General features: G+C 39.7%; 1 protein-coding gene across 3 annotated transcripts; it reads right to left on the minus strand.

Moving 5' to 3' along the window:
• Nucleotides 1–519: 519 nt before the first annotated feature.
• Nucleotides 520–23,278, minus strand: LOC110982866 (transmembrane protein 179B-like). 3 transcript variants are annotated; one of them, XM_022241602.2, is made up of 6 exons: nt 23,065–23,278; nt 15,552–15,742; nt 14,673–14,816; nt 13,639–13,753; nt 10,363–10,529; nt 5,906–6,045 (listed from the first exon to the last, which is right to left on the minus strand). In XM_022241602.2, exons 1-5 carry the CDS (start codon nt 23,161–23,163, stop codon nt 10,410–10,412), a joined length of 669 nt encoding a protein of 222 aa, XP_022097294.2. In that variant the 5' UTR covers nt 23,164–23,278; the 3' UTR covers nt 5,906–6,045; nt 10,363–10,409. The 3 variants fall into 3 exon arrangements, with proteins under 3 accessions (XP_022097293.2, XP_022097295.2, XP_022097294.2); XM_022241601.2 differs by lacking the exon at nt 10,363–10,529 and having other exon boundaries at nt 520–6,045; nt 23,065–23,266; XM_022241603.2 differs by lacking the exons at nt 10,363–10,529; nt 23,065–23,278 and adding an exon at nt 19,506–19,622 and having other exon boundaries at nt 520–6,045.
• Between the last annotated feature and the right edge of the window lie 1,410 nt (nt 23,279–24,688).

The following is a 24,688-nucleotide window of genomic DNA, read 5'->3' on the forward strand; positions in this document are numbered from 1 at the left end:
CAGTACTCGGAGAGAGTTCTGAACACTACATGCTGGCTTGCAACCTCCAAATGTCTTTACTCTGGGGAAGATTCAATGGAGATGCTGAAGCGCCTATTCAAAGCACTGGGATAACCAAAAAGAAATAAAGTGTAATACTGCACTTTAACGTGACTCTTCTCTAAACTTGTTCAAAGAAAGTTGCACAGTTTAAGGCTGTTGTGCTTCCAATATGCAATATTACAAAACGTTCACAGTCAGATCTGTTTGGATTAAAAATGTGCTCAGCTTTTGGAAATCAGCGACTGACAAATTTACCAAAATGTCAGAAATGTGACCCAACCTAACAAAAAGTTGTTTAGCATAGGCACAGCCATCTTTTCGTAAGTGTAAAGGTCAGTGTGGCAAGATACCGGTCTACTGTGAGTACATTCTTATGTTGTTACAGCAAACCTGCCTAACAAAGTGCGTTGGAATTTGCCAGAGCCACTTTTGAGTTACAAGTCCTTCAAAACAATCCTGCACAATGAAAATCAATCATTTTCCACCCACATACACAGAATGTAATGTCCACTTTACATCATAATGCCAAACTGAGTGATACCTCAACACAAAGATTCAGTTTACCCTTTCTAAAGCCAAATTAAACAAATTACTCTCTTAAGACTCATTTCTTGGGATCCAGTCACAAATTTGCCCTTGCATGAAGTATTCAACGAGCCGTGGATGGAGGGACTGACTTCCTTCCAAAGCCTGCCCTGTGACTTGCCTCTGACCCTTTGCAAACTTTAGATGTACTGGCTAGAAAGAGCAGCTCAACAATGCGTCTACAAACAAGGACATATACAATTGTGACCCACCATCCCAAAACCAGGCTGAAGTACATAGCTGTTTATAAGGTTAATGATGGCTTTTTCAGGGAAATGAAGTCACCTACTTCAGCCTGGTTTGGGGAGAGTGGGTCACAAGTTATCTCCCCACAATCTTCATGAACAACGTGGTACCATTAACAGCTTCTCGCACATTTCCTCTACCTGATGGCTTTGGCCAATGAGGCCAAGACCACCGATGTCATATCACATGGCTGGAGCTTGTTAATGGATACAATCAACTGATCTCCATGAAACAAATCTGCATGGACCATTGCTTGTTAGGAAGTCAGACCAACATTATTCTAACTCTGAATTACTCAAATTCACTGAAAATGCTGAAATATTTGATTAAGCACAATCGGGTTATCAAGATAAAAATTAAATGAGGAATTTCTGAAGTTTGGTTGTGGTCATTTCCATGATGACTTTTGATGTCAAATCCCCCATGCAGTTGACCTCTTCAGCTGTTTGGAAATGTCATACTCTTTCTTAAGCCAAGAATAAACTCATTTGCCGGCCGTGCAACCTAATTAGCACATCAACAAAGTGATGAAGCATTCAACATTTACACTTTGCATATTGCAAAGCAGAAAACAAAGGTCATGCATGTTAAATTCCTCCGCAATGAAAATGCACTTTGTCTTAATACATATATACAAGAGAAAAAATATGGATAAAATATGCGCCAATGGGAAAATATTAAAGACAGCAGATTAACTGAATGTGTAGCACTTAATCATTCATAAATGACAAAAATAACAATTTTGCTTCCCCTTTAAATGATAAACTCAGGCTGCAGAAAATCTGAATTGTGAATAACTAATTCTACAACATTCAATGCAAATGTGAAAGTTTCTGCTGAGCATAATGTACAATTGAATAGGGTACAGCACAGGTACCGGGTAGAGTGTGAACAGTGTTACAAATATCTAAAAGACACGTTATACACATGTACAAGTACATATATGTATAATGTACATGTACAGTCCCTGTATGTATTGCTAGTTGATGCACTGACCAATCTGCACACACAATTATCTTGAATTTCTTTAAGTTCATGATCCCAGCTAGACACAACATCCCATGTATGCTTGGTAAGGCACTCAATCACCTCATCCACCAGTACGAATATTTGCAATTCCACTTCCACGAATTCTAGCTGCAATTTGTTTTAAGTAACTGTCTAAGACTGTAATTAATCACTAACAACGAACAACTTGACAGAGATGCTCTGAATGTTTGGAGATCTGAAAATAGCATACCACAAACACTGCTGAAAGGAAGGAAAAAAAATTCAGATGAGAGATTTGTACAGACAACAGGAGTTTTCCCGTAATATAACAGCAGTCAGAGAGTAATAACATGTATGTCCTAAAAAGTGAAATTTAGCCGAGAAAATTCTGAAGCATTTACTTAGAAAACACTTGGGTTGTTTTCAGACAAGCCTCACGGGTTTGTGCATAGAGGCATCAAGTCCATATATGGAAATTTTTTTCATACATGAACATGTATGTATTTATACATAAGGTTCCAAAGAAATCAACTTTTTTGTATCAAGCACACTTCAAAAAAAATAAAAATCTACACATACCTATTTTGATATCACAGAAATATTATGGAATATTTCCATTGTTGTTTTTGGTCAATGAGGAACAAGAGCATTACCCCCTCCCCAATTCTGGTTATGTGACTGTGGCAGCAACGAGACCCAAATATTCAAGACCTTTTGGTTTGGTAACCAGACTACTTGGGGGAATTCTGGAGGATCCACGTGTACACTTGCATTGAAGAGGTATAAAGTTTATGTTTTAACATAAATTTATATTCAGGTGACAATTACCAACATCTTAAAGATCTCAGAAGTTCTGAATTACTTTTCTGTTATCTTCACAATGACAGCATTTTAACAAACACCACACATTACAACCTGTATTCTATTTAACATTTACAAGCTTCTACTTTTTTGGTCTGTTTGTTTCAACTTTGGCCAGTTGCTTTTTTTTTGGCATTTTTTTCAATATAGCATGCACAATTTATGAGGCCAAATTCGCCATGCAATAAAATTAAAATAACAAATTGAAATCAAAATTTGTGACAAAAATTTATAACAAATGTTCCAACCATGCAGACCCATTACCCCCTCCCCAATTAAACAAACTCTACTATACATCTGTCTACTGCAAAATCTAAGTGGATTTGAGTTACTTTTTCAAAAGAAGCAACAGGAAAAAAATTTTGTTGCTCTGGATACAACACCAACACAACATGATTTTCACTTCAAAATCTACACTGTGTGTCATGCAACAAGCCTCTTCAAAACTTGGGTTCTTCACTGGTATAGAATATGAATTAAGCTAACAAACTGGACCTTGAACTCACTGGGTGGCTACACTCACATCAGGCTCTACAGCCACTCACTTCCTGATAAGGGCGCTTGAGGAGTGGTCATGAGTACATGTACTGTACAGCAAAGACCATAATCTCTTTTGCAACTTTTCTCCACTGGGGAGCCAGAGTTGTAATCAAATACATGTACTTTTCAGGTACCAAAGTTACTGCCAAATTTAAAGATGACGATGTGGGTAAAGCAATGTCACACAGATATACATGAACACAGAATGGTAAATACTGAAGGAAACAAAGCTTTTAGACAGTCAGAATCTTGTAAGAAGCTTCGAGACAATTTTTTTTTTCTGTGAAAGTACATGTACTTGACAAGTACTTCTTAACGACTCTCTGCCCAAAAGTGTGATGAAAAAGTTTTTCAAGTATCCAAATTCAAAAGTTTAGATTTTTACGACTTCACAACAAACAACTCAAGATTTGGTAGTGAACAAGCTGCTCGGGAAATACTCCACAGTTACAGTGAGGGGAGCACAAGGGTTGATACAGGTTTCCCAGAGGATTTTATCTCTATACAAACACCCTGCCACCCTTACCACATCACAATTTCAGGAGGATGCGCTGGCGCAGGAGCAGACAGACTACGTCATGACATGTACATGACGTAGCTCATGCCTACATGTACATCTGTGGAGGTACATGTACATGTACACTACTTTACATACATGTAGCCATGGTCATGAGCGTGTATTATGGAAACCATAGCATGACATACAAGTTGCCATGGTGTTGGTTCTACTGGTACATATTGACGAGTCAGATGAAAAGCCCACAGCAAAAGCACAGTGTTGAGTGATTTCAGGGTAGAACCATTACCTGTTAATTGACAAGTGACAAAAGATGACGTATTCACTTTGGCTCTGCGTCGACTGTCCAACAAATACGGCACAATACAGACATTCCACTTGGCCAATTGTCAACCTTTGTGTTTGTCTGCCTCACTTCTGAACACCAGCCTATTACAAACTGTTTAAATCAATGAAACCATCTACACTGTTTTTATTTATTGCTTGTGGGACTGTCATTCACCTACGAGTTTTGTTATTTGCAGGATAAAGAATTCATAAAAAAAACACAGGATGTTTCAAAATGATACATACATGTACACTGTACATGCACTGCAGCCAATATGTACAGGGCTTCTCCTAAAAGGAAACCCATGGACTAAGCAAGACATGTCCAAGCTACTGGTGCATGTACGATGACCATTATTACAGTTTTATGTTCCTGGTCATGCATGACTGAAATCACTTGTATGGAATAGGACTGGCATATGTACATGTAGAAACGTTCAGCCAACAGGTGAAATCAAGCAGCAACTGTCAGCTTTGCTCGTGCCAATTACACGTACATGTATATTGAGATAAGAATTATTTAGTTACATTCTTAAGTGTTTCACTTGGTGGAGTTCTGTGGATTCAGATAGCTAAGTTTAGGCCTAAAAAGATGGTGCTCAGTGGCTCAGTGTAAACAGGCTGACAACCAAAATTATGCCAGCTCAAGTCCTTGAGGCACAGAAAGAATGTTGATGGTCTTGAACAATTGAAATTTGGGCACACATTTGTGATTGATCCACTTGAGTGTGAAACAATAGCACAAGATAACTTGCAAACTACATTAATGCATGTACAGTAATGAGTTCACAAGAGATCTGTCATGGAAATATGACATAACACTTGGTCTGTTAACACAGAAACAATTTAATCGGAACAAAGCCCTTCAGTTTTCAGCAAAGACAGGCTTTTGGAAATTGGAGCACTCGTTAGCACCAAATCGAAAGTACTTTGAACCTTTCAACAAATTAAACATACATGTACATGCATGTACATGTAGCTGTGGACGACAGTACTGTGAGTGGATCTTTATTTTTTCTTGAAACCTGAGGGACTCGGGGTGAAACTACAAGCATCTTGATCTGGAAGTTACAACGGACACTTCTGGCTTTACATCCATCAATGCACTGAACACAAAGTGTCCAATGACAACTTCAAGCCGGGCTGCCAGCAAGCGTATCAAAAGTCTATAAAAGGAGATTTACCTGTATACATGTACATACAAATATGTGTGTGCACAGAAGTACATGGTACATGTACGTGTACATTTAGCACTCCATTCAAGATCCAGTTCATATTTGCTGCTAGGTGTGTTTGCCAGAAACCATCCTGAATTTCCAGAAGTTAGTGCTCAGCAGGAATATGATGGCAGATACTCGTGTGGTAACTTCCCACAGTAAAAAAGGCCTGTGTGCTACATGTGATAGAGACTGGACTTCATCTTTCCCCAACTTTGCAAAAATCATCCAAAAACCTAGTGGCTTGTGAGAGGCCTGCATAGTCTGTTGAGGGTTTTTGATCAGCATTTAACTGTGTTAACTTTCAAGGCCGACTGGTGCACAGAGATTTCTGCTAATGTTTCACTAATCTATGCAGAGTTGCCTATGAAATTAGCAAGCTCTTTGCCGTGCTTACTGCATGTGTGAAGTGAGATGCTGGTAGGCAGTCACGTACATGTACTTAACAGCATTGTGACACTGGTCCCCAATCATAGTACACAACTCCTAAATCTATGTTTATCTCTTCGGTTACATGAGTTGTACTATTGCACGCACACTCACACTGATATGCTGATGTTGAATGGCCAGGAGGGAGGGTTGATTTTTTTAGATGGCAACATTGGAGGCAATGGGGGCTTTGTCAGAGGTTGGGTCGAGAACCGGTCGGTCCCTGACGCGACGGATGATAAGCGAGATGGACAGTAGCAACCAGAATAGAACACCAATCCAGGAGGCACCCTGAAAGAAAAGAAGAAAAGTTGGTGGTAAAAATAAACAGTACGCTAACAGAAATAATGTCCTCATTTATTGGTTCATCCATTGTCAATGAAAAACTGTATGGTTTAGGCATGTAAACCGGTTGTCAACTGACAGTGGAATGTGCAAAAAAACTGCCTCACATCCTACATGTACTGAAACTACAGGTGTGCAAACATGTATAGAAAATCCAGAAACGGTGTTCTTGCTCGATGTGCAACAGCAAAATTTACTGTTTCACCACTGGGACCCCTTGGTGAGTGCAGAGCAAAAAAAAAGTGGCTCTTAAATGTATTACATGTATTTGCAGCTTACCGCAATGCATTAAAAAACTCTCTGGATTATTTCATCCACACAATGCAGGCTCTTTTTGTCCAAGCATCTTTAATAAAGATTGCACTCCAAAAGATGATTACATCGTGTATGGTATTCTTACTTCACCATTCATCTAGAAAAGTGTGCATGTGTTGTGCCAAACCATTACACATGTAGTTGACTGCAACTCTGAATGGGACATACCAGTACATCTGCACATTATACATGTTGAATAAAGCACTTATGATGTCAACCAAGGTCTTCCCAGAGTAAACTGTTGACATACTGCAGTACATGTGTGCACCACATTTAGGCAAGTGTAAAGGGATTCAAGTGCACTATGCACAACGGTACCTATTACAAGTACAAGCTCATGAAATGCCAAACTCAAAAGCCAGACAGGGTAAGAGAGGGCAAAAGGATAAGAAAGCAGGGTGAAGAGTTCAAAAAAAGTCATGACACTGCACCACCGACTAAAAAAAATGCAACTAATCAAGTAATACAAGCATTCTAAAGTCCAGAGTTCTCTGCTTAGCAGAAAATCTTCAGAAATTGCGGAATTTGGGGTTCTTACATAATCAAGCATATTGTATGAAGCTTTTTTCCACTTGCAATCGCTTGTTCAAGATTTTTATATCAAATAAGCCAATTTCTACTTAGAATATGCGTAATCCCATTCCGCTTCATGGTTTTTTAGAGCGGATGAGCAGAGTGCGACATCTTGCCGCCAAGGTATGAATACACATGCGCACCACTGCGCTAGCTAGCTATCCCATAGTAGTTGATGTCGTTGCCGTAGCAACAAGACACTGACAGCTGGTGAGCACTAGCTGTTTGTGTGCAGTGTGATGCGATGCCATCATACATGCACATGGCCTGCACACGAAAAAACAATGCTGCTTTCGGACTACTTGCTGGAAGTTTCTGCGGCACTAGGTCATCTTTACACTGTGTTTAGTAATTTCTCAAGCTTTTTGGAGCCAAAGCTAGTGTATTCTTTTCAACTATATTTTGCAGAATAGATCGACACTGTATTTTCACCATCCTTGCCTTCATCCAGTGGATTTACCCCAGGACTTACTGGATTATAAGTCGGATGTCGTTCGATGCAGTGCACAGGATTTCTAGGTTTGACTTATTTCATTTTTATGTATCCCACAGTAAAAGCAGAAAGTATTTTATGCTAAAAAAAATAACATGTGAAAAATGGTGAATTTAGAAAGCAGAAGAAAGCAGAATTTGAATTTAACAAAGCAGAAAATTCTGGACCTTGAAGTAATCTCAACACCTTACTGTGACAGAAAAACAGACTGTAACAAATACATGTAGTAATAATGGCACCATTATGAATGTTTATGTACATTGTAACAATGGTAAATTTATATATGTGTACATGTATACAATGTACATGCACATGCCCAGTCTACATGTATCCCCCCCGGATGTTAAAATCCCAACATGACAGAAGATGTGTTTACATGTTCGTGCATCGTGCATATGCATGTTTGATAGCGATACACCGGTATTATACAGCACATTTTGATTGACATGACTGACACTGTGTGGAGAGTACATTCAGGTTAAGAAGTGAAAAATCAAAGCTGATTAAGAACCTGCAAAGTCTGGAGGAGTGGTTTCTGTTTTCTAAGGGAAGGAAAGCACTAGACGGATTTTATCTCAACAACTCTTACCAAAAATTACATCATATTCAGCATATTCAGTTGCTAAACTTTCACAAAAAAGTGGATCAGATGTACAACTTGTTAGAATGATGTTTGGTTAAATGTGAGGAATTTGCACCTAAACTATACAATCTTGGCAAATAAAATTGTGATCATGTATGTGCTTGCATCCGAAATGTTGACTGCTGTAAAGGTTTTAAATGTAGCTTTGGATTTTAGGGCCAGAGTACCAGTACATGTACCTGTCCTTTTTCGGTGGACCCTTGGCACCTTGTTCATAGCGCTGGTCTGCACGGGAGGCTCAGATTTGTACTGTTACGGACAGTTCATATAGCTTTTGTTGCCACAAGAATAGCCTCAGCCGCTGGCAGATCCGGAGGGCCGCTGGCGGAGGGCCTCCGGTGGAGCGCCCTGACCTGCTTCTTTTGTAATTGTATAACATTTTGTGCGCACCGGAAATCGGCTTTCTATTTCGGGATGCTTGTGGTTTGGGCGGGTGCGGGAAGGGTTTGGCAAAGTTCCCGGGCGAGAATTATTTTACATTGTTACACATTCTTTTGGATGAGAATGGTGGCTTTGGCCGCATTGCAGAAACCTGTAAGCCAGATTTTCAGTGGATTAAAGAAGTTTTGTCATTGTAATTCCTGTGAGTTGTGTCTCCTTTTTGGTGTTGCTGATCCGCTGCAGTACATTTCATGTTGATGCTACATGTAAGCTACCGGTGTACTAATACGCCATTCTCTTGCTACTGTACTGTATTCTCTAGCTACTGCATTGAGCTTCTCCAAAATTGAAAATTCAAAGACAAGCACTGTGTGCTCTGTGGCACACAGTGGCATTTTTAGTAGGCACTTAAGACCTTTCATACACCTAACGGTGCCAGTAGGCACCTGATTTTTTGTATGCCATAAGCACAGTGCCTATTGTGTCTATTTGGCCACGTTTTTCTACACTGAAGACAATATTGCCATTAAGACATAATTTAAACAAGCTCTGAGTAGTTTACATGTACAGTAAGTATACACAAGAAATACAGACTGTGCCCAATGCCAAAATGAGCTAAGCATGGCACAAAGACACCGTGGCTGCAGTGATCCATTTATGCATGCCTCACCAACATCTGCACGAGTGAGCTGGAACCCTATCAGTATCAAATAGGTCCACCTGGACTTCAAATACTTCCCATCCGAATGTCCATGTTTAATAAAATAAAACAAAAGGCTAGCAAATGCTACCCAAATTGAACTGCTCACAGGTTTTCTGAAATTCCGATAGTGTGCATGTACATGTAGTACTTGCTAGCATTAGGATGCCTTTTCACATACATTTCCCTTTACAGTGTATCTGTAAATTTTTACTACAGAACTACATGTACCCTTAACTTTTAGAGTAAATGATAAAAGTATAAGAGGGTTATGGTAAGAATAATTTCATGGGGTGGCGCATGAAATGTTCTGTCACTGGATGAAATTATTCCTTCCACTGCAAGAAAATGAAACATTTCTTTTCCCTTTTTAAACAACACCTGAAGAAGTCTCTGTCATCTCACTGGAGGGTCACCGATCACGTGTTTTAATTCAACAGGGGATTTCTAATGGTGCGACCATTAAATGCAGCCGATTAAATTTATCACTGAACCATGGGTGCAAGTGGTAGGCACAGTCAGGAAAAGTAGGAAAGGTTCAGTTGGCGCTCTTCACACTGGACAAAATTTCAGTGGCAGCTCGGAATGTGAAAATGTGTCCCGCTTTTTTCTCAGCTCTGTTGTTATCTGATTGTTAACTTCCGTGTATCATGTTTTCTTCGCACTCGGGTGTAAAAATTGCAACAAGCAGTTGCCCAGTTCTGAAGAGTTGCACATTCGGTGTACTGCTTCCTGTCTGTCCTGCATATTCCTTTATTTGATTTGTTTCTTTTAATTGGCAGCATCAGCATCATTCACAAGCTCAGAACTTCAGAAGAAGGTGTAAAGAAACTCTGGTGCTTCATCATCATCATGCCATTTTGTTATGTTTGTGAATGCACCACTACATACAGGGAAAAATTGGCTAACATGTATTAGAACTTCTAATGTGCCATGCATTGGTATTGACAACTGACGACCCAAAATTGACCATTTATCAATCAGATAACGGGAATTTATTCAAGTGTTGTTTAATGTGGACTACAAGTTGAAACTATTAGCAATTCCAAATTTTGATGATCATGCACTGCATGCTGGGCCTTTCGACAAAACGCATAGCTGGTGACAAAACTAAACAAAGCATGCACTCGGTGCAGTATCAACAAAAAAGGAACTCACAAACTTGTGAACTGCCAGTGTGCAAAATGAGTCGTGCTCCGAGTGAGTTAAGAAAGCATGGGTTTTCGCTCCTCCGTCGAGCCGATTTCTTCCTTGCTGGTGCACCGGCGGGCAGCGCGGGCTGCCAGCAACAGTGCCCAAAACAGCACGCTAAACCAGGAGGCACTCTGTACAGGTGATGAAGAAGGCATCAGAGGAGCAGCCAAAAAAAGTTCAAAAAGAAGGAGAGATGAGGGGGAGAGGAGATGAGAACATAGGGGAGTGGACAGAGGAAGGTGGAAATGGATCATACATGTCAATACACGTGTATGCCAACAGAGAGGTGAGTAGAACTGAAGCTGGGTGTTAATTGCAAGCTGGCATCTTGTCAAAGCCTATCATCTAATGTACATGTGGGTTTAACAAGGTTCAATCCAATTTTGGTCGAGGCACATCCCATAAACCAACCGACAAACTCACCATAAGCCTAATATAAGGTACAACATACATGTATGCTTCAAACAAAAACAGTTTCTTAGACTCAATAACAAAGAGTCACCCAGTAAATATAGAGGGACCCAGATGTTGGAAAGCCATAACTGGGTTGACACAGTGCTCTCTGAACCAATAGGGTGTTGTGGCTGGCCAACATGCACGTGTAACAGGGAAAAATGGCACGCTATGGGGAATTAGCAAAACAACAAAAACTCTAACTAAACCAAGGATCTTTGAAGGAAAAGTCGCATGAAACTGAATTAATAAGGACTCAGACACCAATATTTGACTCCAAAAAAGGGACAAAAAATATAATTTATTAATGAAAAAGTACAGGAAAAATGCAAAAAAAATAAAAGGACTCAAGGACTAAAAACACCCAAAGACTTTAAAAGACTCAAAACTAAAACCAAAACCCAACACAGTGTGTACAATGGACCTTATGAGTTTACACTCAGACTTCAATCACTGACTTCTAGCAGAATAGGACTCAAGCAGAAAAACCAGACTCCAGTTAGGAGGAACAATACATAGGTACATGTGCAGGTGACTGGTCTCTGCTGATCTGCTACACTGAGAGTGACCAGACCATGTGGTAACTCTACACCAGGGAAGCTGGGGCTTAAACAAATAAACAGGGGGGCACACTACTAGAAAAAATCAAGAACTCCAAACTAAAGTTAAACATTTTTAAAGGGGAACTACTTCTATGTAAAAATGTGTACTTAGTAACATAAACATCTCTGGCTCTGCCACACACGCACTCCACAAGTTTAAGACTATGCAAGCGAGTCTGGTGTCAGAACAGTAAATGGCGTCTCTTTGGGTTAGTCCATAAACCTGCACATTTTTTTCAAAGTTACTGGTAGTTGATAATTTAAATCAATGAACTCTAGTTGTAAAGAAAAAAAAACTGACAAACTTAACTTTATGCAATAATGACTGCAACAATCCAGTTGCCATTCAGCTGAAAATTGCCTACATGAACTGTTTGCTATGCACACGGGCATCCAGCATATGTCAACGATACCGGTATGTCCATGGCTCTCATTAGGCAAAGTAAAAACAAAAATCATGGTTTCGGCCTGCTTTCTTTTTGGTGGCAGCCTAGAATTTGTTTACATATTTTTCCTCTGGAAAAAGGGGTGAAAAATAATAACGTCAATAAATTCATCAAAAAAACTTGGAAGTTAGATTTTTTACCTTCAGACTCTGTGAGTCACTTTGCACACTTGCACAATCTCCATGCATGCATTTATACGGTCATGTTCCAATTTCTTGGCTACAGTTGCAAAACCCACACATGCTTGCGGAAGCAGATGTGTTTTTTTTCAATTCTTCGGAAACCATAACACAAACCTGCTACACACAATATCTTCAATTCTCTTGTCTAAAATGTCGCTTTCATTTTTGAGTCTTTGAACCGTGGAAACTTCGACTGTTGCAAATTTTAAAAAGACTGGTGGCCATTTAAGAAAAATAAAAGGGCTGCATCTGCCATTTCAAAATCTTCAATGCTGAACTTTTTTTTTTTCACTGAGCCTCAGCAGGCCACCTTATGCAATCCTACGTATGGGGTACATGCACATACTCTACGTATCCAATATAGTTTCTGCACCAAGCAACCACATCTATATCTGCAAGTACTTACTCGTACAGGGCAAACATTTTCTGGCTTCCTGGTTCACAGTTTCATTTTATTTATTTTTTTAAAAACAGGAAAAACAATTCTTTTGAAATGAAAGATAAAGTTCTCCCACAGCCTGCTCCCAAAATGGCTGACAGACCTTGGGACCAGACTTTGAGGCTGTAACTGTGGTGGTATTGTGCCTTATTCACTGTTTGGTCTACCACATGCATTACTAACTGTGCTAGAGTGCGTCTGCGTGAATATGATCTGGGTCATTCTATAAGTTAGGAGTCCAATTTTTTTTCTCTAATTTCCACGAGTGATGAATAAATGCAAATTACCTGCCAAACAAATAGAAATAGTTTGAAGTCAATTTCACTGATATTTCCATGTCAAATTACACACAAGTCAGGTGTAACAGAGACACAAAAATGTCACACTTTTGGACCTTGAATTTAAATTTAGAGAATGACCTATCTGGCTGTGTGCGCAGGCACACACTGATTGAATAGAAACATCAAGGGCACCTTGTCTTCACTCGGTTGATCACTGAACAGTATGAACACACTACATGTTCAGGTATACACACTGTATCCCCATTTGTTTCCTACATGTAAACACAACATCTGGGAAGTCTGCAGAGATTGACCCAATGCTGCAGACCATGTGTTGGTTTTGAACTTGGCCACTGTGCATGGTCTGTTGTCATCCCAAATATTGCTCTGCGGGTGCACTCCAGGTTGTAATGAGAAATGTCACACATATGCTGTTTAAAATAAATCTTGCGAATCAGTGTTTGCGGCTTTGGGCTTTTGGTATATCAAAAATTGGTTGCTATATCTTGTCTTTTTCAACAAAAATAAATAAATTGGGCCAGAAGCAGTGCAGTCTTCAAGCAGTTCAAAGCCTCTCAGACTAACAGTGTATTGTGGCAAAATGCACTCTTGCATCACGTTTAGGAACACTTGCAACATGCACACAAGTGTAATGCTAACCACCTAGAAACAATACGACAAGACAGCACGTTGCAAAGAATTCCAAGCAAATCAGTTGAAAACGAACAGCTTCCGCACACTGACGTTTTGCACATATGAACTGTGAACACTTGTACACATACAATGTGCACTGCACTCTAATGAGTGCACACATAAGGGACGGGTAGAGGTACGTACTTGAGCTGTAGTCAGAAAGCCGTAGAAATTCCCGGCACTGTAAGAGGGGTGATCGCTTTTTTCCCCGGAGCATTTAGGGAGGTTCCAATTTAAACTGGATAAATCTGCTGAACACCTGTGATGCAAAAGGACAGAGGTATCAGTAGAGAGAGGGCTTGTTGGTTCACTGACACTAAAATCCACCTGATGGAAGCAGTCTTGGGGCCACTGATTGAGACAAAGATCCATGCGAAACAGACAGGCCAACAGTGAACAAAACTACACAAATTATACATTCAAGATGTTACATGTACACTGAGATACAATGTAAATACACTGAGGTGTCCGTACAGATGCAGCCAAATGACAGGATGTGATGTGAGGGTGATTCAGTAAGGAGTTGTCTGTACTTTCCACTCAACTTTCTACATGTACGTAATTCAGTATGGAAGACAGCAACATTACTGTGAGTGCTGGTGGAAAGTTTCCGAAATAAAGGTTGGCACAAGATGTACATGAGCGGAGACATCCAGTGAGAAATTCAAAAATGATTGCTAGATTTGTCAGTCAGAAGGTGGAACTATTGGGTAGTAGAAATGCTCATTTCAGAAATCTGCAATCTGCTTTACATTTATTTTTTTCTCCTTTCTGTTTTTTCTCTTCTTTCTTTGATAGGGAGGCTGTAAAAAATGGGGTGAGTTTCTACAAGGGGGAAGTTATTACACTACAGAAACTATTTTCTTGCATTTACACTCTTCTTCAAAGAAATACAATTTGTTTCATGGAAAATTCTCCTCTCTCACTCAAAAAAAAAACTTCATAAGGGGCAGAAAGAAAAGAAATCTGTGTACAAAAATATTAAAACAAAAAACATTCCCTCGCTATGTAAAGGCTGGTTCACACTGGTACTTAGCACAAAAGTGAATTCAAGTTTACAGATTTCAACTCATGCAAATTTTGCTACAGTGCAAACCTTTCATGGTGTAAAATCCTATTCATGTTTGCACTTGACAGAGGTGCAGGTACTGGTATGAAACGGCATTAAAGGGACTTACTGTGTGATCTTACTTCCGATGCTCTGTCCGTCCGTTATGCTCGTGCAGAACCGCTTGAAGCCCACACTGAGTATGCAAGAGTCAATGAAGAGGAGCAGCAGGCAGCAGGCGTTGATGATGATGCCTGGTAACATGACCCAGCGCCTGGAGCAGGAGACCAACATGCAAGGTGTGTTAACCGAATCATTTTTTCCCCATGGCATTTACATGTAGACCTGGTCCTGTAAAACCTTCTGCCCAAAATCAGTGATGTAAAAACTAGGCTGAAGTTTCTGAGGAGGAACCCGGGAACTTACACATTTTGTCAGGGGACCCTGAAATCAAATGACTATGGCATGTACTGTATGTGTAAGTTAGACACAGGCTCTCTGTGCATTTAAAAATGTCAACTGGGGGCACAGGGGAAGGAGGCAGACTTCCTAGGGGACAGCATACACCCCCCCCAATCAAAATTACAATCACATGCCCAAATAATCGCAGTTTTGCAGCTGTTCAACTCATTGGTAAAGTGAGTACCCGGTACCAAACCACTTTATCTAAGTCTTTCTGGTAATGAAACCAAGGATTCCTCAAAAAAATGCCCTAGGCACTGTAGCTCGAAAGCCTGAAGATACATGTAGAAAGGATACATTGAGAAGCAATTACAGTTTTAGAGGTGGGATGAAAACCCCCCGAGGAATATTCTGGGAAAAACCCATAAAATCAGACAGGGACTGAAAACCCAATCCACTCGTAAACCAGACCAGGAATCCAACCCCGGACCACAGAGGTGGAAGGCGAGGAAAGGACCACTACGCCAACCTGACTCCCCACCTGACCATGGAAGTACCTGATATATATCCCCTTATTAATTCCTGAAACCTCTCAATATGCCCTTACCTTTCTTTGGTCCATTTGAAAAAGACAGCAACGTGGTAGCAGCACACTGTCAAGGCGTAGAATGCTACGATGACATCCAGGCCGATGCTGAAGCCGCAGACGCCGTTGTTGCCCAGCTGTGTGAAAGAAAAGGCGGTGGCGTTGCACCACGTCACCTCGGCAAAGAGAACACAGTCTCCACTGAAGGTTACCTGGAAGGGAGAAGAACATTGTGATCAGTGCAGGGCCTTTGGTGATACATGTAAATCAATTTTCTTTGCCAAATAAACCAGAAATACTAAACATGTATGAACTGTTATGGATGCTGAAGGAAACACATGTACCTGTACAATGTACATGTACAGTGCATGTACATGATACACCTGCATGGAAAATGCACTCTACTTCTATAAATGTTCTGGTATGGTATGTGCAGTGCCATAAGAGTCAGTACATGTACATGTACAATGTATGCTTGTACATGTACAATGTATATTTTCTACAAAAGTTCTGTATTTTAAAAGTGTACTCCAAACAATCTGCCAATGGCCTGAAAGAGGTCAGTAACCTTTGCTGTTTGGCTGCTGTCTGCAGTCACTGTTCACTACATACACATACCGGTACATAAAACCTGAGTAATTGTACCGGTACACACATGTACTGAAAAAAAAAGATTAAATGTAGCTGCACTGGATGCAATGTAGGGCTCTCAATGCATGTTTTCTTTTACAATGAGACGTACATGCTACTATGTACAGTCAATTCCACAATGTATTTTCTCAGTAAAAAAAGTTCATTCTCTCTCAGGGAACCGAAACTTCTATTTTGATTTAAAGAAAAGAAATCGTGCACCAATTTCTCAGTGCGTCATGCATGTACGCGAGTACCAGCACACCTTGTAGTGGTTAATAAAACAGTTAAGTAACTTTCTCTGTCACTGTGACTAAAAAGTTTACCCAGCGACTTGTATTTTTCATGGAATGCTGCCATGTTACTCAGCAAATACACAAATGAGTGAAAGACTGATGAACATGTACGCTGTCAAACTGCGCACCAAATTCATTTCATTTTGTGTAATGCTCATGTCCATGTAGGCCTGTTAAGCTTGCTCCTGCAGTTGAATGAAGTTTTCCAACAGAAAAACCTCTAATCAGCTCACTTTCTGTCAAAGTTAGAAAAATTACCAGCCCTACATACCGGTATACATACATGTAAATATTGTACACAGTACTATTCATGTATACTTGTATATATGTACAGGTATGGGCCTGGAATTTCTTAAAACAATGTACCATGTACAATGACCTAACTCCATTCAAGTTGTACAAGTTGCTCGTACTGTACATGTACTTACTGTGTATGACTCATTGCACTCTTTCCTGGTGTGCGAAAGGTTGCAAAGAATCCAGGCAAAGAATACCTTGACTGCTGACTATGAGTCTATGGATGTGCATGTACTGGAATTTGTCACTACAAAGATATTCGTAGAAAATGAATGGGTTTTTGTATAGCAGAAAGAATGCATTGTCAATGCCGTTTAATTTAGAAATCCCCAGTAGACTGGAGAATAATATTTTTGCCATGGTTTCTCACAGATTATTGCTTTTATTGTTAAAAGAACATACCTCGTAAATGTAAGAAACATGCAAAGGGCGGAAAAAAATATGATTTCATTAAAAGACGTGGTTTATTTCATGTACAGTACCTGTACATGTACAATATTATGTCCATGTATACATGTAGCATTGAGGAAAAATTCAATGAAATTCATTTTAACTCTTGAAACGTGAATCACGGCATGAATTCACGGCATCACCCCGTAATCTTGTACAACGTAACACATGGTTGGTGTGATGGAAAGGTCAGCTTGATACCGATGCCAATGTACAAGAAACTGGTATCTCGAAATAAATTGTATGAGATACATGTACATACTACATGTACTACATGTACATCCATGTACATGTACAGTTCCCATAATGTAGCTAGCATAATTGAACGGTCAACTCAATACACTGCTAACTAAGAGAGTAGCGTTAACCATAAGGCCCTCAGAAATTGACATGCCTCCAACAGAATTGAAAATGACCTAATGAATCTGTACTTCACTTAGAAAGGGGATGCTCTGTGTATACACATGTACCGGTACATGCATGTATGAGCAACAGTCACACTACAGCCTCCCATCCCGGGTTGAGGTTCAACTCCATGTTGAATCCTGCATCATTTCACACTTGCTTTGAGCAAAGCTTATTTGACAGGCTGAAGCCAAGGGCAAGTTTGATTAAAGACCACTAGTTAACTGGTGGTTGATTCATGACAAACCTAGCGCATGTACAGTGAACATGGTGAAGTTGAAGTATTAAATAGTCAATTGCTGCCAGGTCATTGGGCCGAAGGTGAGAAAGGTGGTTGCAGGAAGAGCAAAATAGCAAAAATAAAAGTAAAAATGGTTGTTTACTAGTGACACAGGCCTACTGTCTTTCAGGCATTTTTCTAACAACTGGTCCTCTCTTCACTATGCTATTAAAAACTGTTCATGACAACCAACGATGCGACCAACCTCAACAGGCTGGTCACAAATTCTTATACAGTGTACATGTACACTACATATAGTTGACCAGACTAGTCCAACCATTGTCAACTACATGTAGCGTGCATGCGATCAGAGTTAGTCAAACTACCGGTATGGTTAACTATGGTCCTTGACGGAACTTGCCCCAGTTTAACCCCAAGATGAATAGGAACTATTCACACTTGAGCAGCATCAACCCAGGGCAGGTTCACTGGTTACTTACATGTACATGCGTACAATGCATGTGCTGCATAAATACTGGCATCTCAAGATGCCATTTTAACCTGCTTTTATTATAAGGTGCTATACAGATTCCATTGGGGCAAATTCTTTCCAAAGCATTTTTCCTGTTTTAGGGTTTTTTGTTTTTGTTTTGTTTTTATTTTTTAGCTTTTCTTATGATGACATTGGTAAACACCGAGTAAAAATATTAAGAATAAAAGAAAATGGAAGATGCCAATGTTTTAGGCACTGATAAACAAAGGACACATGTACATGTACACTTGTCAAAGCATACAGGTACACCACACCAAGAACTTTTTCGGGGAAAAAATTCATCACTCCAACCTGTTTAATACTAAAAAAAATCACTTTAACCCAGGTTATGAATTTGAACCCAGGTTGAAAAGTTCAACTCGGGTCAGGAGTACCAAGTCAGTCTCAGACACACATGTACTTACTCTGGGTGGAAATTTTCCCAGCCTGAAATGCCGTACATGTATGCTTTCAGCCCTGTACCCTGCTGCCCACCCTGAGTCAATCCTAAGAACTGTCCAAAACTGTGAAAAGCCTTAAATGTTGCGACCTCAAACTTGGCCGATGAAACACCGTAGACCTTAATTAAGTTGCCACCCCCAAATTTTGCTCAATTTTTATTGACTGTTTTGAATACGTACGGTACAGTTGGCCAAATTATTTGTGTAGCGTAATTGTTGACAGTCAAAGTCTCAATCTGGATTTCTCATTTACACATGTAGACTACCCTTAAGGGCCCACAGTGTACATATACATATACAGGTACGTCTTCATGAATGTGATGTGCTCAGCTACTTGTAAAAGTTGTATGTAGTGTGCACATTATCAAAAATGCATGGAGTGTAGCTTACATCATCGTACAGTACATGTATATTGTACCATGGAGCTATTATGACATACTAAGCGCTACCATAAATATTACCCTGGTCTAGATAAATAGTCAACCACAACTGGTATAGTAATAAGATTAAAAAAGCTGTCCATGGAGGTACTGTGGATACCTGTGGCTGAAATAAGTACACAGACAAGCTACCGGTATGTCACTTGTTGAGGATACAATATACATTTGTACTACATATGTAAAAGGCAACTTCAAATTCAGAAGAAAAAATTTAAACAGGAGAACTATCATACAGTACATGTACCTTTTTTCCAGACATCTTTTGCTACCAGCCTGTTTGTTACACACAGAACTGAATCTTGATCAGTGATCTGGTTCACTCCATCCTCACGCGGGTTCTGGTGTCAAAACACGTACCGGGTACGTACAAGTACATGTAGTTCTACATGTACATGTACAGTACATGTAAACCATTCACATAATAATGTACAAACACGTACATGTCCATACCAGTGCATATCGTCATGTGCCTGGAAGAAGGACGTAAGCTCTCACGCCCTTTTGCAAGGAAGCATGACCACTGCAAAAAAAATTCTCCCATCAAAAGGACGTACCGGTACGTATGCAACTGTTTTATTTTAAAGAAATATAAAGATTTCTTTGCAAACAGTTTTTACAAAAAATTCCCAAGTTGTTTAATAAGTTGTTCAAAGGTTGCCTTTTGTACAGCCTGTGTTGATTTTGTAGTAACTTTTATCCGTTTTTACTAAATAAAGAGAGTGTGGTTCTTACGCCCTTTTGCTGGGAACATTTTTTCTGCTGTGATCATGCTTCCTGGCAAAAGGGCGTGAGGGCACTTACATGCATGACTTTTTGCCAGGCACACAATGATACATCATGAACAGCACCTACATGTACATGGTACATGTAAGAACACACATTGTAGGCCTACAATGACTTTAGTCATGAGATCAGCAGTGACATACTGTAATGCACACATGGTAGAATCACCATTTATAGCAGAAGGATGTGGCCTACTGCAAGACTGAATTCATCAACATGAACAATAGAGAAATGATACTCTGTATCCTGACCTGACACAAAGGCTGAAAGCTATCATGAAATGTGCATGGTTGTACATGTACAAACATGTACCATTTTACAACTGGATAATTACCATGTAAGCATATAACATGTGCATGTACACATGTACACACCTACATTTCAACTGACTAATCCCTCAATTAACAGGTATGCAGTTGGGAAGTTTTAAGGAAATAATGAGGAAATTCGAAAGTGCAAGCTACAGAAATTCTAGCCTTCACACATACCGTTCCATGTACATTGTACATGTACACATACTCATGTGCACCGTACACATGTTCCATACTCATGTTGCATGCACACAGGTGTAAAAAAATACGGTACACTGAACAGTACCAGGGTATAGGCCTACATGTACTATACCAGTAAAGATGTGCCGAAACAGAGTAGGCCTACTTACAAATCAGAGGTTCCACATTTTCAGTAATTCCTATCAGAAAAACAAATGCTAATTTAAGCAAAACTTTACTTTGGTCTTTCCAGACCGACAGGCATGTTCAGGTACATGTACATGTACATATACTATACATATACATGTACTATAATACCGGTACGTACACATGTACTATACATGTACGGGTACATATCAATGTACATTGTACACATTGTACATGTACATACTACTGATCTACTGCACATAAACCGTATTACTTTGAAAATGAAACTAAATTGGCTGAAGCAGCAGAAACTCCCATACATGTACTGGTAGGATAGTTGCATGGTACCACATTTCTATACATTTTCTATTGTTATCAGTGCAGGTTCATGTACAGTATGCATGTGTCTGTACTGCATGTCAGCAACTTGACAATACAACCCTAGCAATACATGAGCATGAAAATAGGGTAAAGGTACTTGTATCAGGGCTTTTTCAATACGGATATTTTCCAGTACCGTACATTGTATATGTACAATGTAAATTGGTATTAAACAAATTAATGAATTTGTGTTAATGAATACAGTGACAAATACCGGTAATGCCACAAGGCGGCAGACAGAATGTTCCAAGCCACCATTTCACTGAATGAAAGTGTTATTTGAAGTGCGAGGTGACAATATTAGTCAAAAGAGGTGACTTCCTCTTGATTACTGAGGCCACCTGACATTTGGATAAGCAAGGGAACCATGGACTGATAACGAGGCATTATCAGTCAATGCACTCATAAATTCAACTACACATATGTTGGGAAGGAAGTTACATGTACACTTTAAAAGAAACTAATTACATCTGCAAGAAGTGCTTACGAATAAAGTTAAAAGGGCCCAGCAAGGGCCAGTAGTGTAGCCAGGGAGAGAGGGAGGGGGAATGGAACTTCTACCCCCTCCCTCCATCTGAGAAGAGCCTGGCAATGTAGCAAAGGGGGACAACTGACCCCCGGTGGGAACTTGTGCCCCTATCTCCCACTCCCCTCAAAAACAGCCTGGCTACTCAGAAGCACCACGATTTCTGGCCACTGAAGCAGAGTTCTGTGGAGTTCAAAGGTCAGGTACCCGCCAATATCGCATGAACACATTGGAGGGGCATTCCTCTAACAGACACCAAAGTCTCCCCAACATGTTATTCTTAATGGTCAGAAATGATTCATGACCAATATTAGCACTGTCAGGTGTTTTATCATGAACTAAAAGCTTGAGGACAGAATGATGCCGACAGTTGAAAAATACCCCCTTACTGCTAGGCAGGGTCACTTTGGAGGAAAATGAAATGTCCACAAAATAACCATCAAAGGCTTTGATCAAGGTCCATGATTCCTTACAGTATCCATTTCTTGTCATCTACATGTATATTAACTGCTATGCATTAAAACGTCATAAAGGATTTTTCAGATTTTAAAACAGACTGCTTGAAAAGAACCTGAAACCAGGCAAATCGGGATGAAACAATCCTTAAATCAGGAAAAATTCTAACAAATCTTAGCTCTTTATTCAAAACAATCAAAATTCAACAAAGTTCAACAGTTGCACATTACAAAGTAAATTAGAACAGGCAATTGATAGGCTGATGGCAGAATTACTGTCAACCTATCAGAAAATCATGCAAAATGATCAACTAATCTCGTAAAGATTGGGTGATTACAAAGAATGATAAATCACACCCTAATTAGGCCCACATGTATATGAATAAATCCCCAGCCATTTTCAGTGGTGGGGGATTTTTAAGTATTGCAATCTGTCACAGCTACACAGCACAGCACATGTCGCAAGTCCTGCCCTTGGGTGTTTCCAGGTCACAACAGCAGCTAGGACGGTCACAAGGTGAAAAACCACAAGATGTCATCCCCCGCCACTGAAAATGTCAAACCAAGATGCGGAGCAAGCGCGGTCATTGGTGGGCTCAATGCACACGCAGTTCATGGTCTGATAAACACGAATGGCATTAACGGAGCAACAGTCAATGGGTGGAAGTGAGAAATTGGTGGGCAAAATTTTTTTTTTTCAAAAATACATGTAGGCCTACTCCGTCTCATGCTGAAACTTTATTATCCCGCTTTTTAAGAGGTATATATTAATCAGGTTTGCCGACAGGGGAAAATTTGCTTTCCACTGAATTATTTCACCACAAAATCTGATTCCAAAACCCCATAGCGTTACGACACCATGTAAACCGTGTTGGCCGACAGTCACTATATGACGGAGTGGGGACTTTTGAGTTCTCGAAGTAGCCTAGGCCTACACTACACCAGCGCACATTCGATCGAACCATCTGACCATGGAACGTGTTATCACGAATTCATATGACGACAAAGTACAATACGTACCCTTGATATTCCAACAGTAATTGCAGTGATCAAGCCAGAGAAGAAAGCAGCTAAATACAAAATTGTTTCAGTGATCATCAGACACCCTTCGACCGCCATGATTCTCACAGAACACTGCGTCAAGCTTTGGTTGTTAATTACCGGAGGCCGAGGACTTTCGTTCCCCCAAACGTACGTGTCTGAAGGCGATATGCGAATTGATTGAAGACCAGCGCCCTCAATCGACACTGGCTGTGACTCACGGATGGGTGGATGTGTCTGTGTGAACTTTTGTGGCACTTAAAATCATTCGATGGAAAAGGTAGTTCCAAAGGTTTCGTTACGCTTTAATGTAATATCTCACCACTGCATTTTATTTGGTATAAGATAACCTTCCATTTATTCATTATTATTTCCTTGGAAAATCAAAGTTTATATGTAAATGTGAATACAGGAAGCACTTCCCAATTCCCACAGACACGAGCTTGAATGGACACAGTCATGTTTGCTAATTGATAACAATGAATTCTTGATCATTACTACTCTGAGACCTCGGACAAATTTCAATAAAGGAGTCCCTTTTTACATTCTGTGGTTCTTATTTGTTCGGACTGAGAAGAAGATCGATCAGTCAAGCAGAACTTAATGTTTGGTGAAAAGGTTACATGTTAAACGTATTATTGTATAGGATACTTAAAGTCATGTAAAGTAGTGAATGTATGATTGTGCTGTGAAATAACTTTCCTTGATACTGGAAAGGGTTCAAAGATCATGGCTTCCGAATGAGGGAAAAATTGCTTTGATACCGACCCTATTTGCAGCTTCTGACCACAAAATTAAAGGGAAGGAACTTATTTCCAATGTTATGAGGGAAATGTAAACAGTAATAATATAACTCTTCTTTTTTTTGATCTCTTTGAAAGAAATAGAAGGAAATAAATTTCCAGTGTCGTAGAATAATTAAATAAGGGACGTTTCCGCGTTTTCCCCAAGAAATCCGACAGAGTCAATACTGGACATCATTTCTCGTTTTTCTCACAAAATTGAAAAGTGCATCCTTGATGTTTAAAAGCTTTTAGGGTCAGGCGTTGCGGGCAAGGTCGGAGACATCAAAAAGAGTTTCAATCGGGAGCAAATAAAAACTGGGATCGGTCAGGAAATGTTTGGATCGTAGGAGGGGGGTAATTACAAATGTAGTTCGCTATTTGTTTCGTCTGTATATTTGTACACGCAAAATAAGGTTTTTAGGGGTCTTCCAACCTTAATGGCAATGAACATGCAGATTTTTTTAACCCTACCCCGTGGATCGAAACGAAATGACTATTTCAATTTGAACTTATTCATTGAAAGATAGCTAAAATCAAACGAATGTTTGAATGCTGATATAATACAACGAATTTAAATGGGTCCCCTGAGTTAAATGGCTGGCTTTCACTCATAGTGGGTCTTATGAATAAAAAAGAAGCATTTGCTTTTACTACCATTTTCGAAGCATTTACTCGTGTTTGTATAAATAATAACGAAGGAAATGCTTTTACTTTAGTGCAATTGCTATTAAGTAAAAGGATTTGCTTTTTACTCTTTAAGCTTGTGCTTGACAATAAGCAGTTGTTTATTTACTTGACATTTTTCAAGACTGGGTCAG

The sequence above is a fragment of the Acanthaster planci genome, linkage group LG01, assembly GCF_054643075.1.
Source record: "Acanthaster planci isolate LZ-2023a linkage group LG01, COTS_SCS, whole genome shotgun sequence".
NCBI classification, from domain to species: domain Eukaryota; kingdom Metazoa; phylum Echinodermata; class Asteroidea; order Valvatida; family Acanthasteridae; genus Acanthaster; species Acanthaster planci.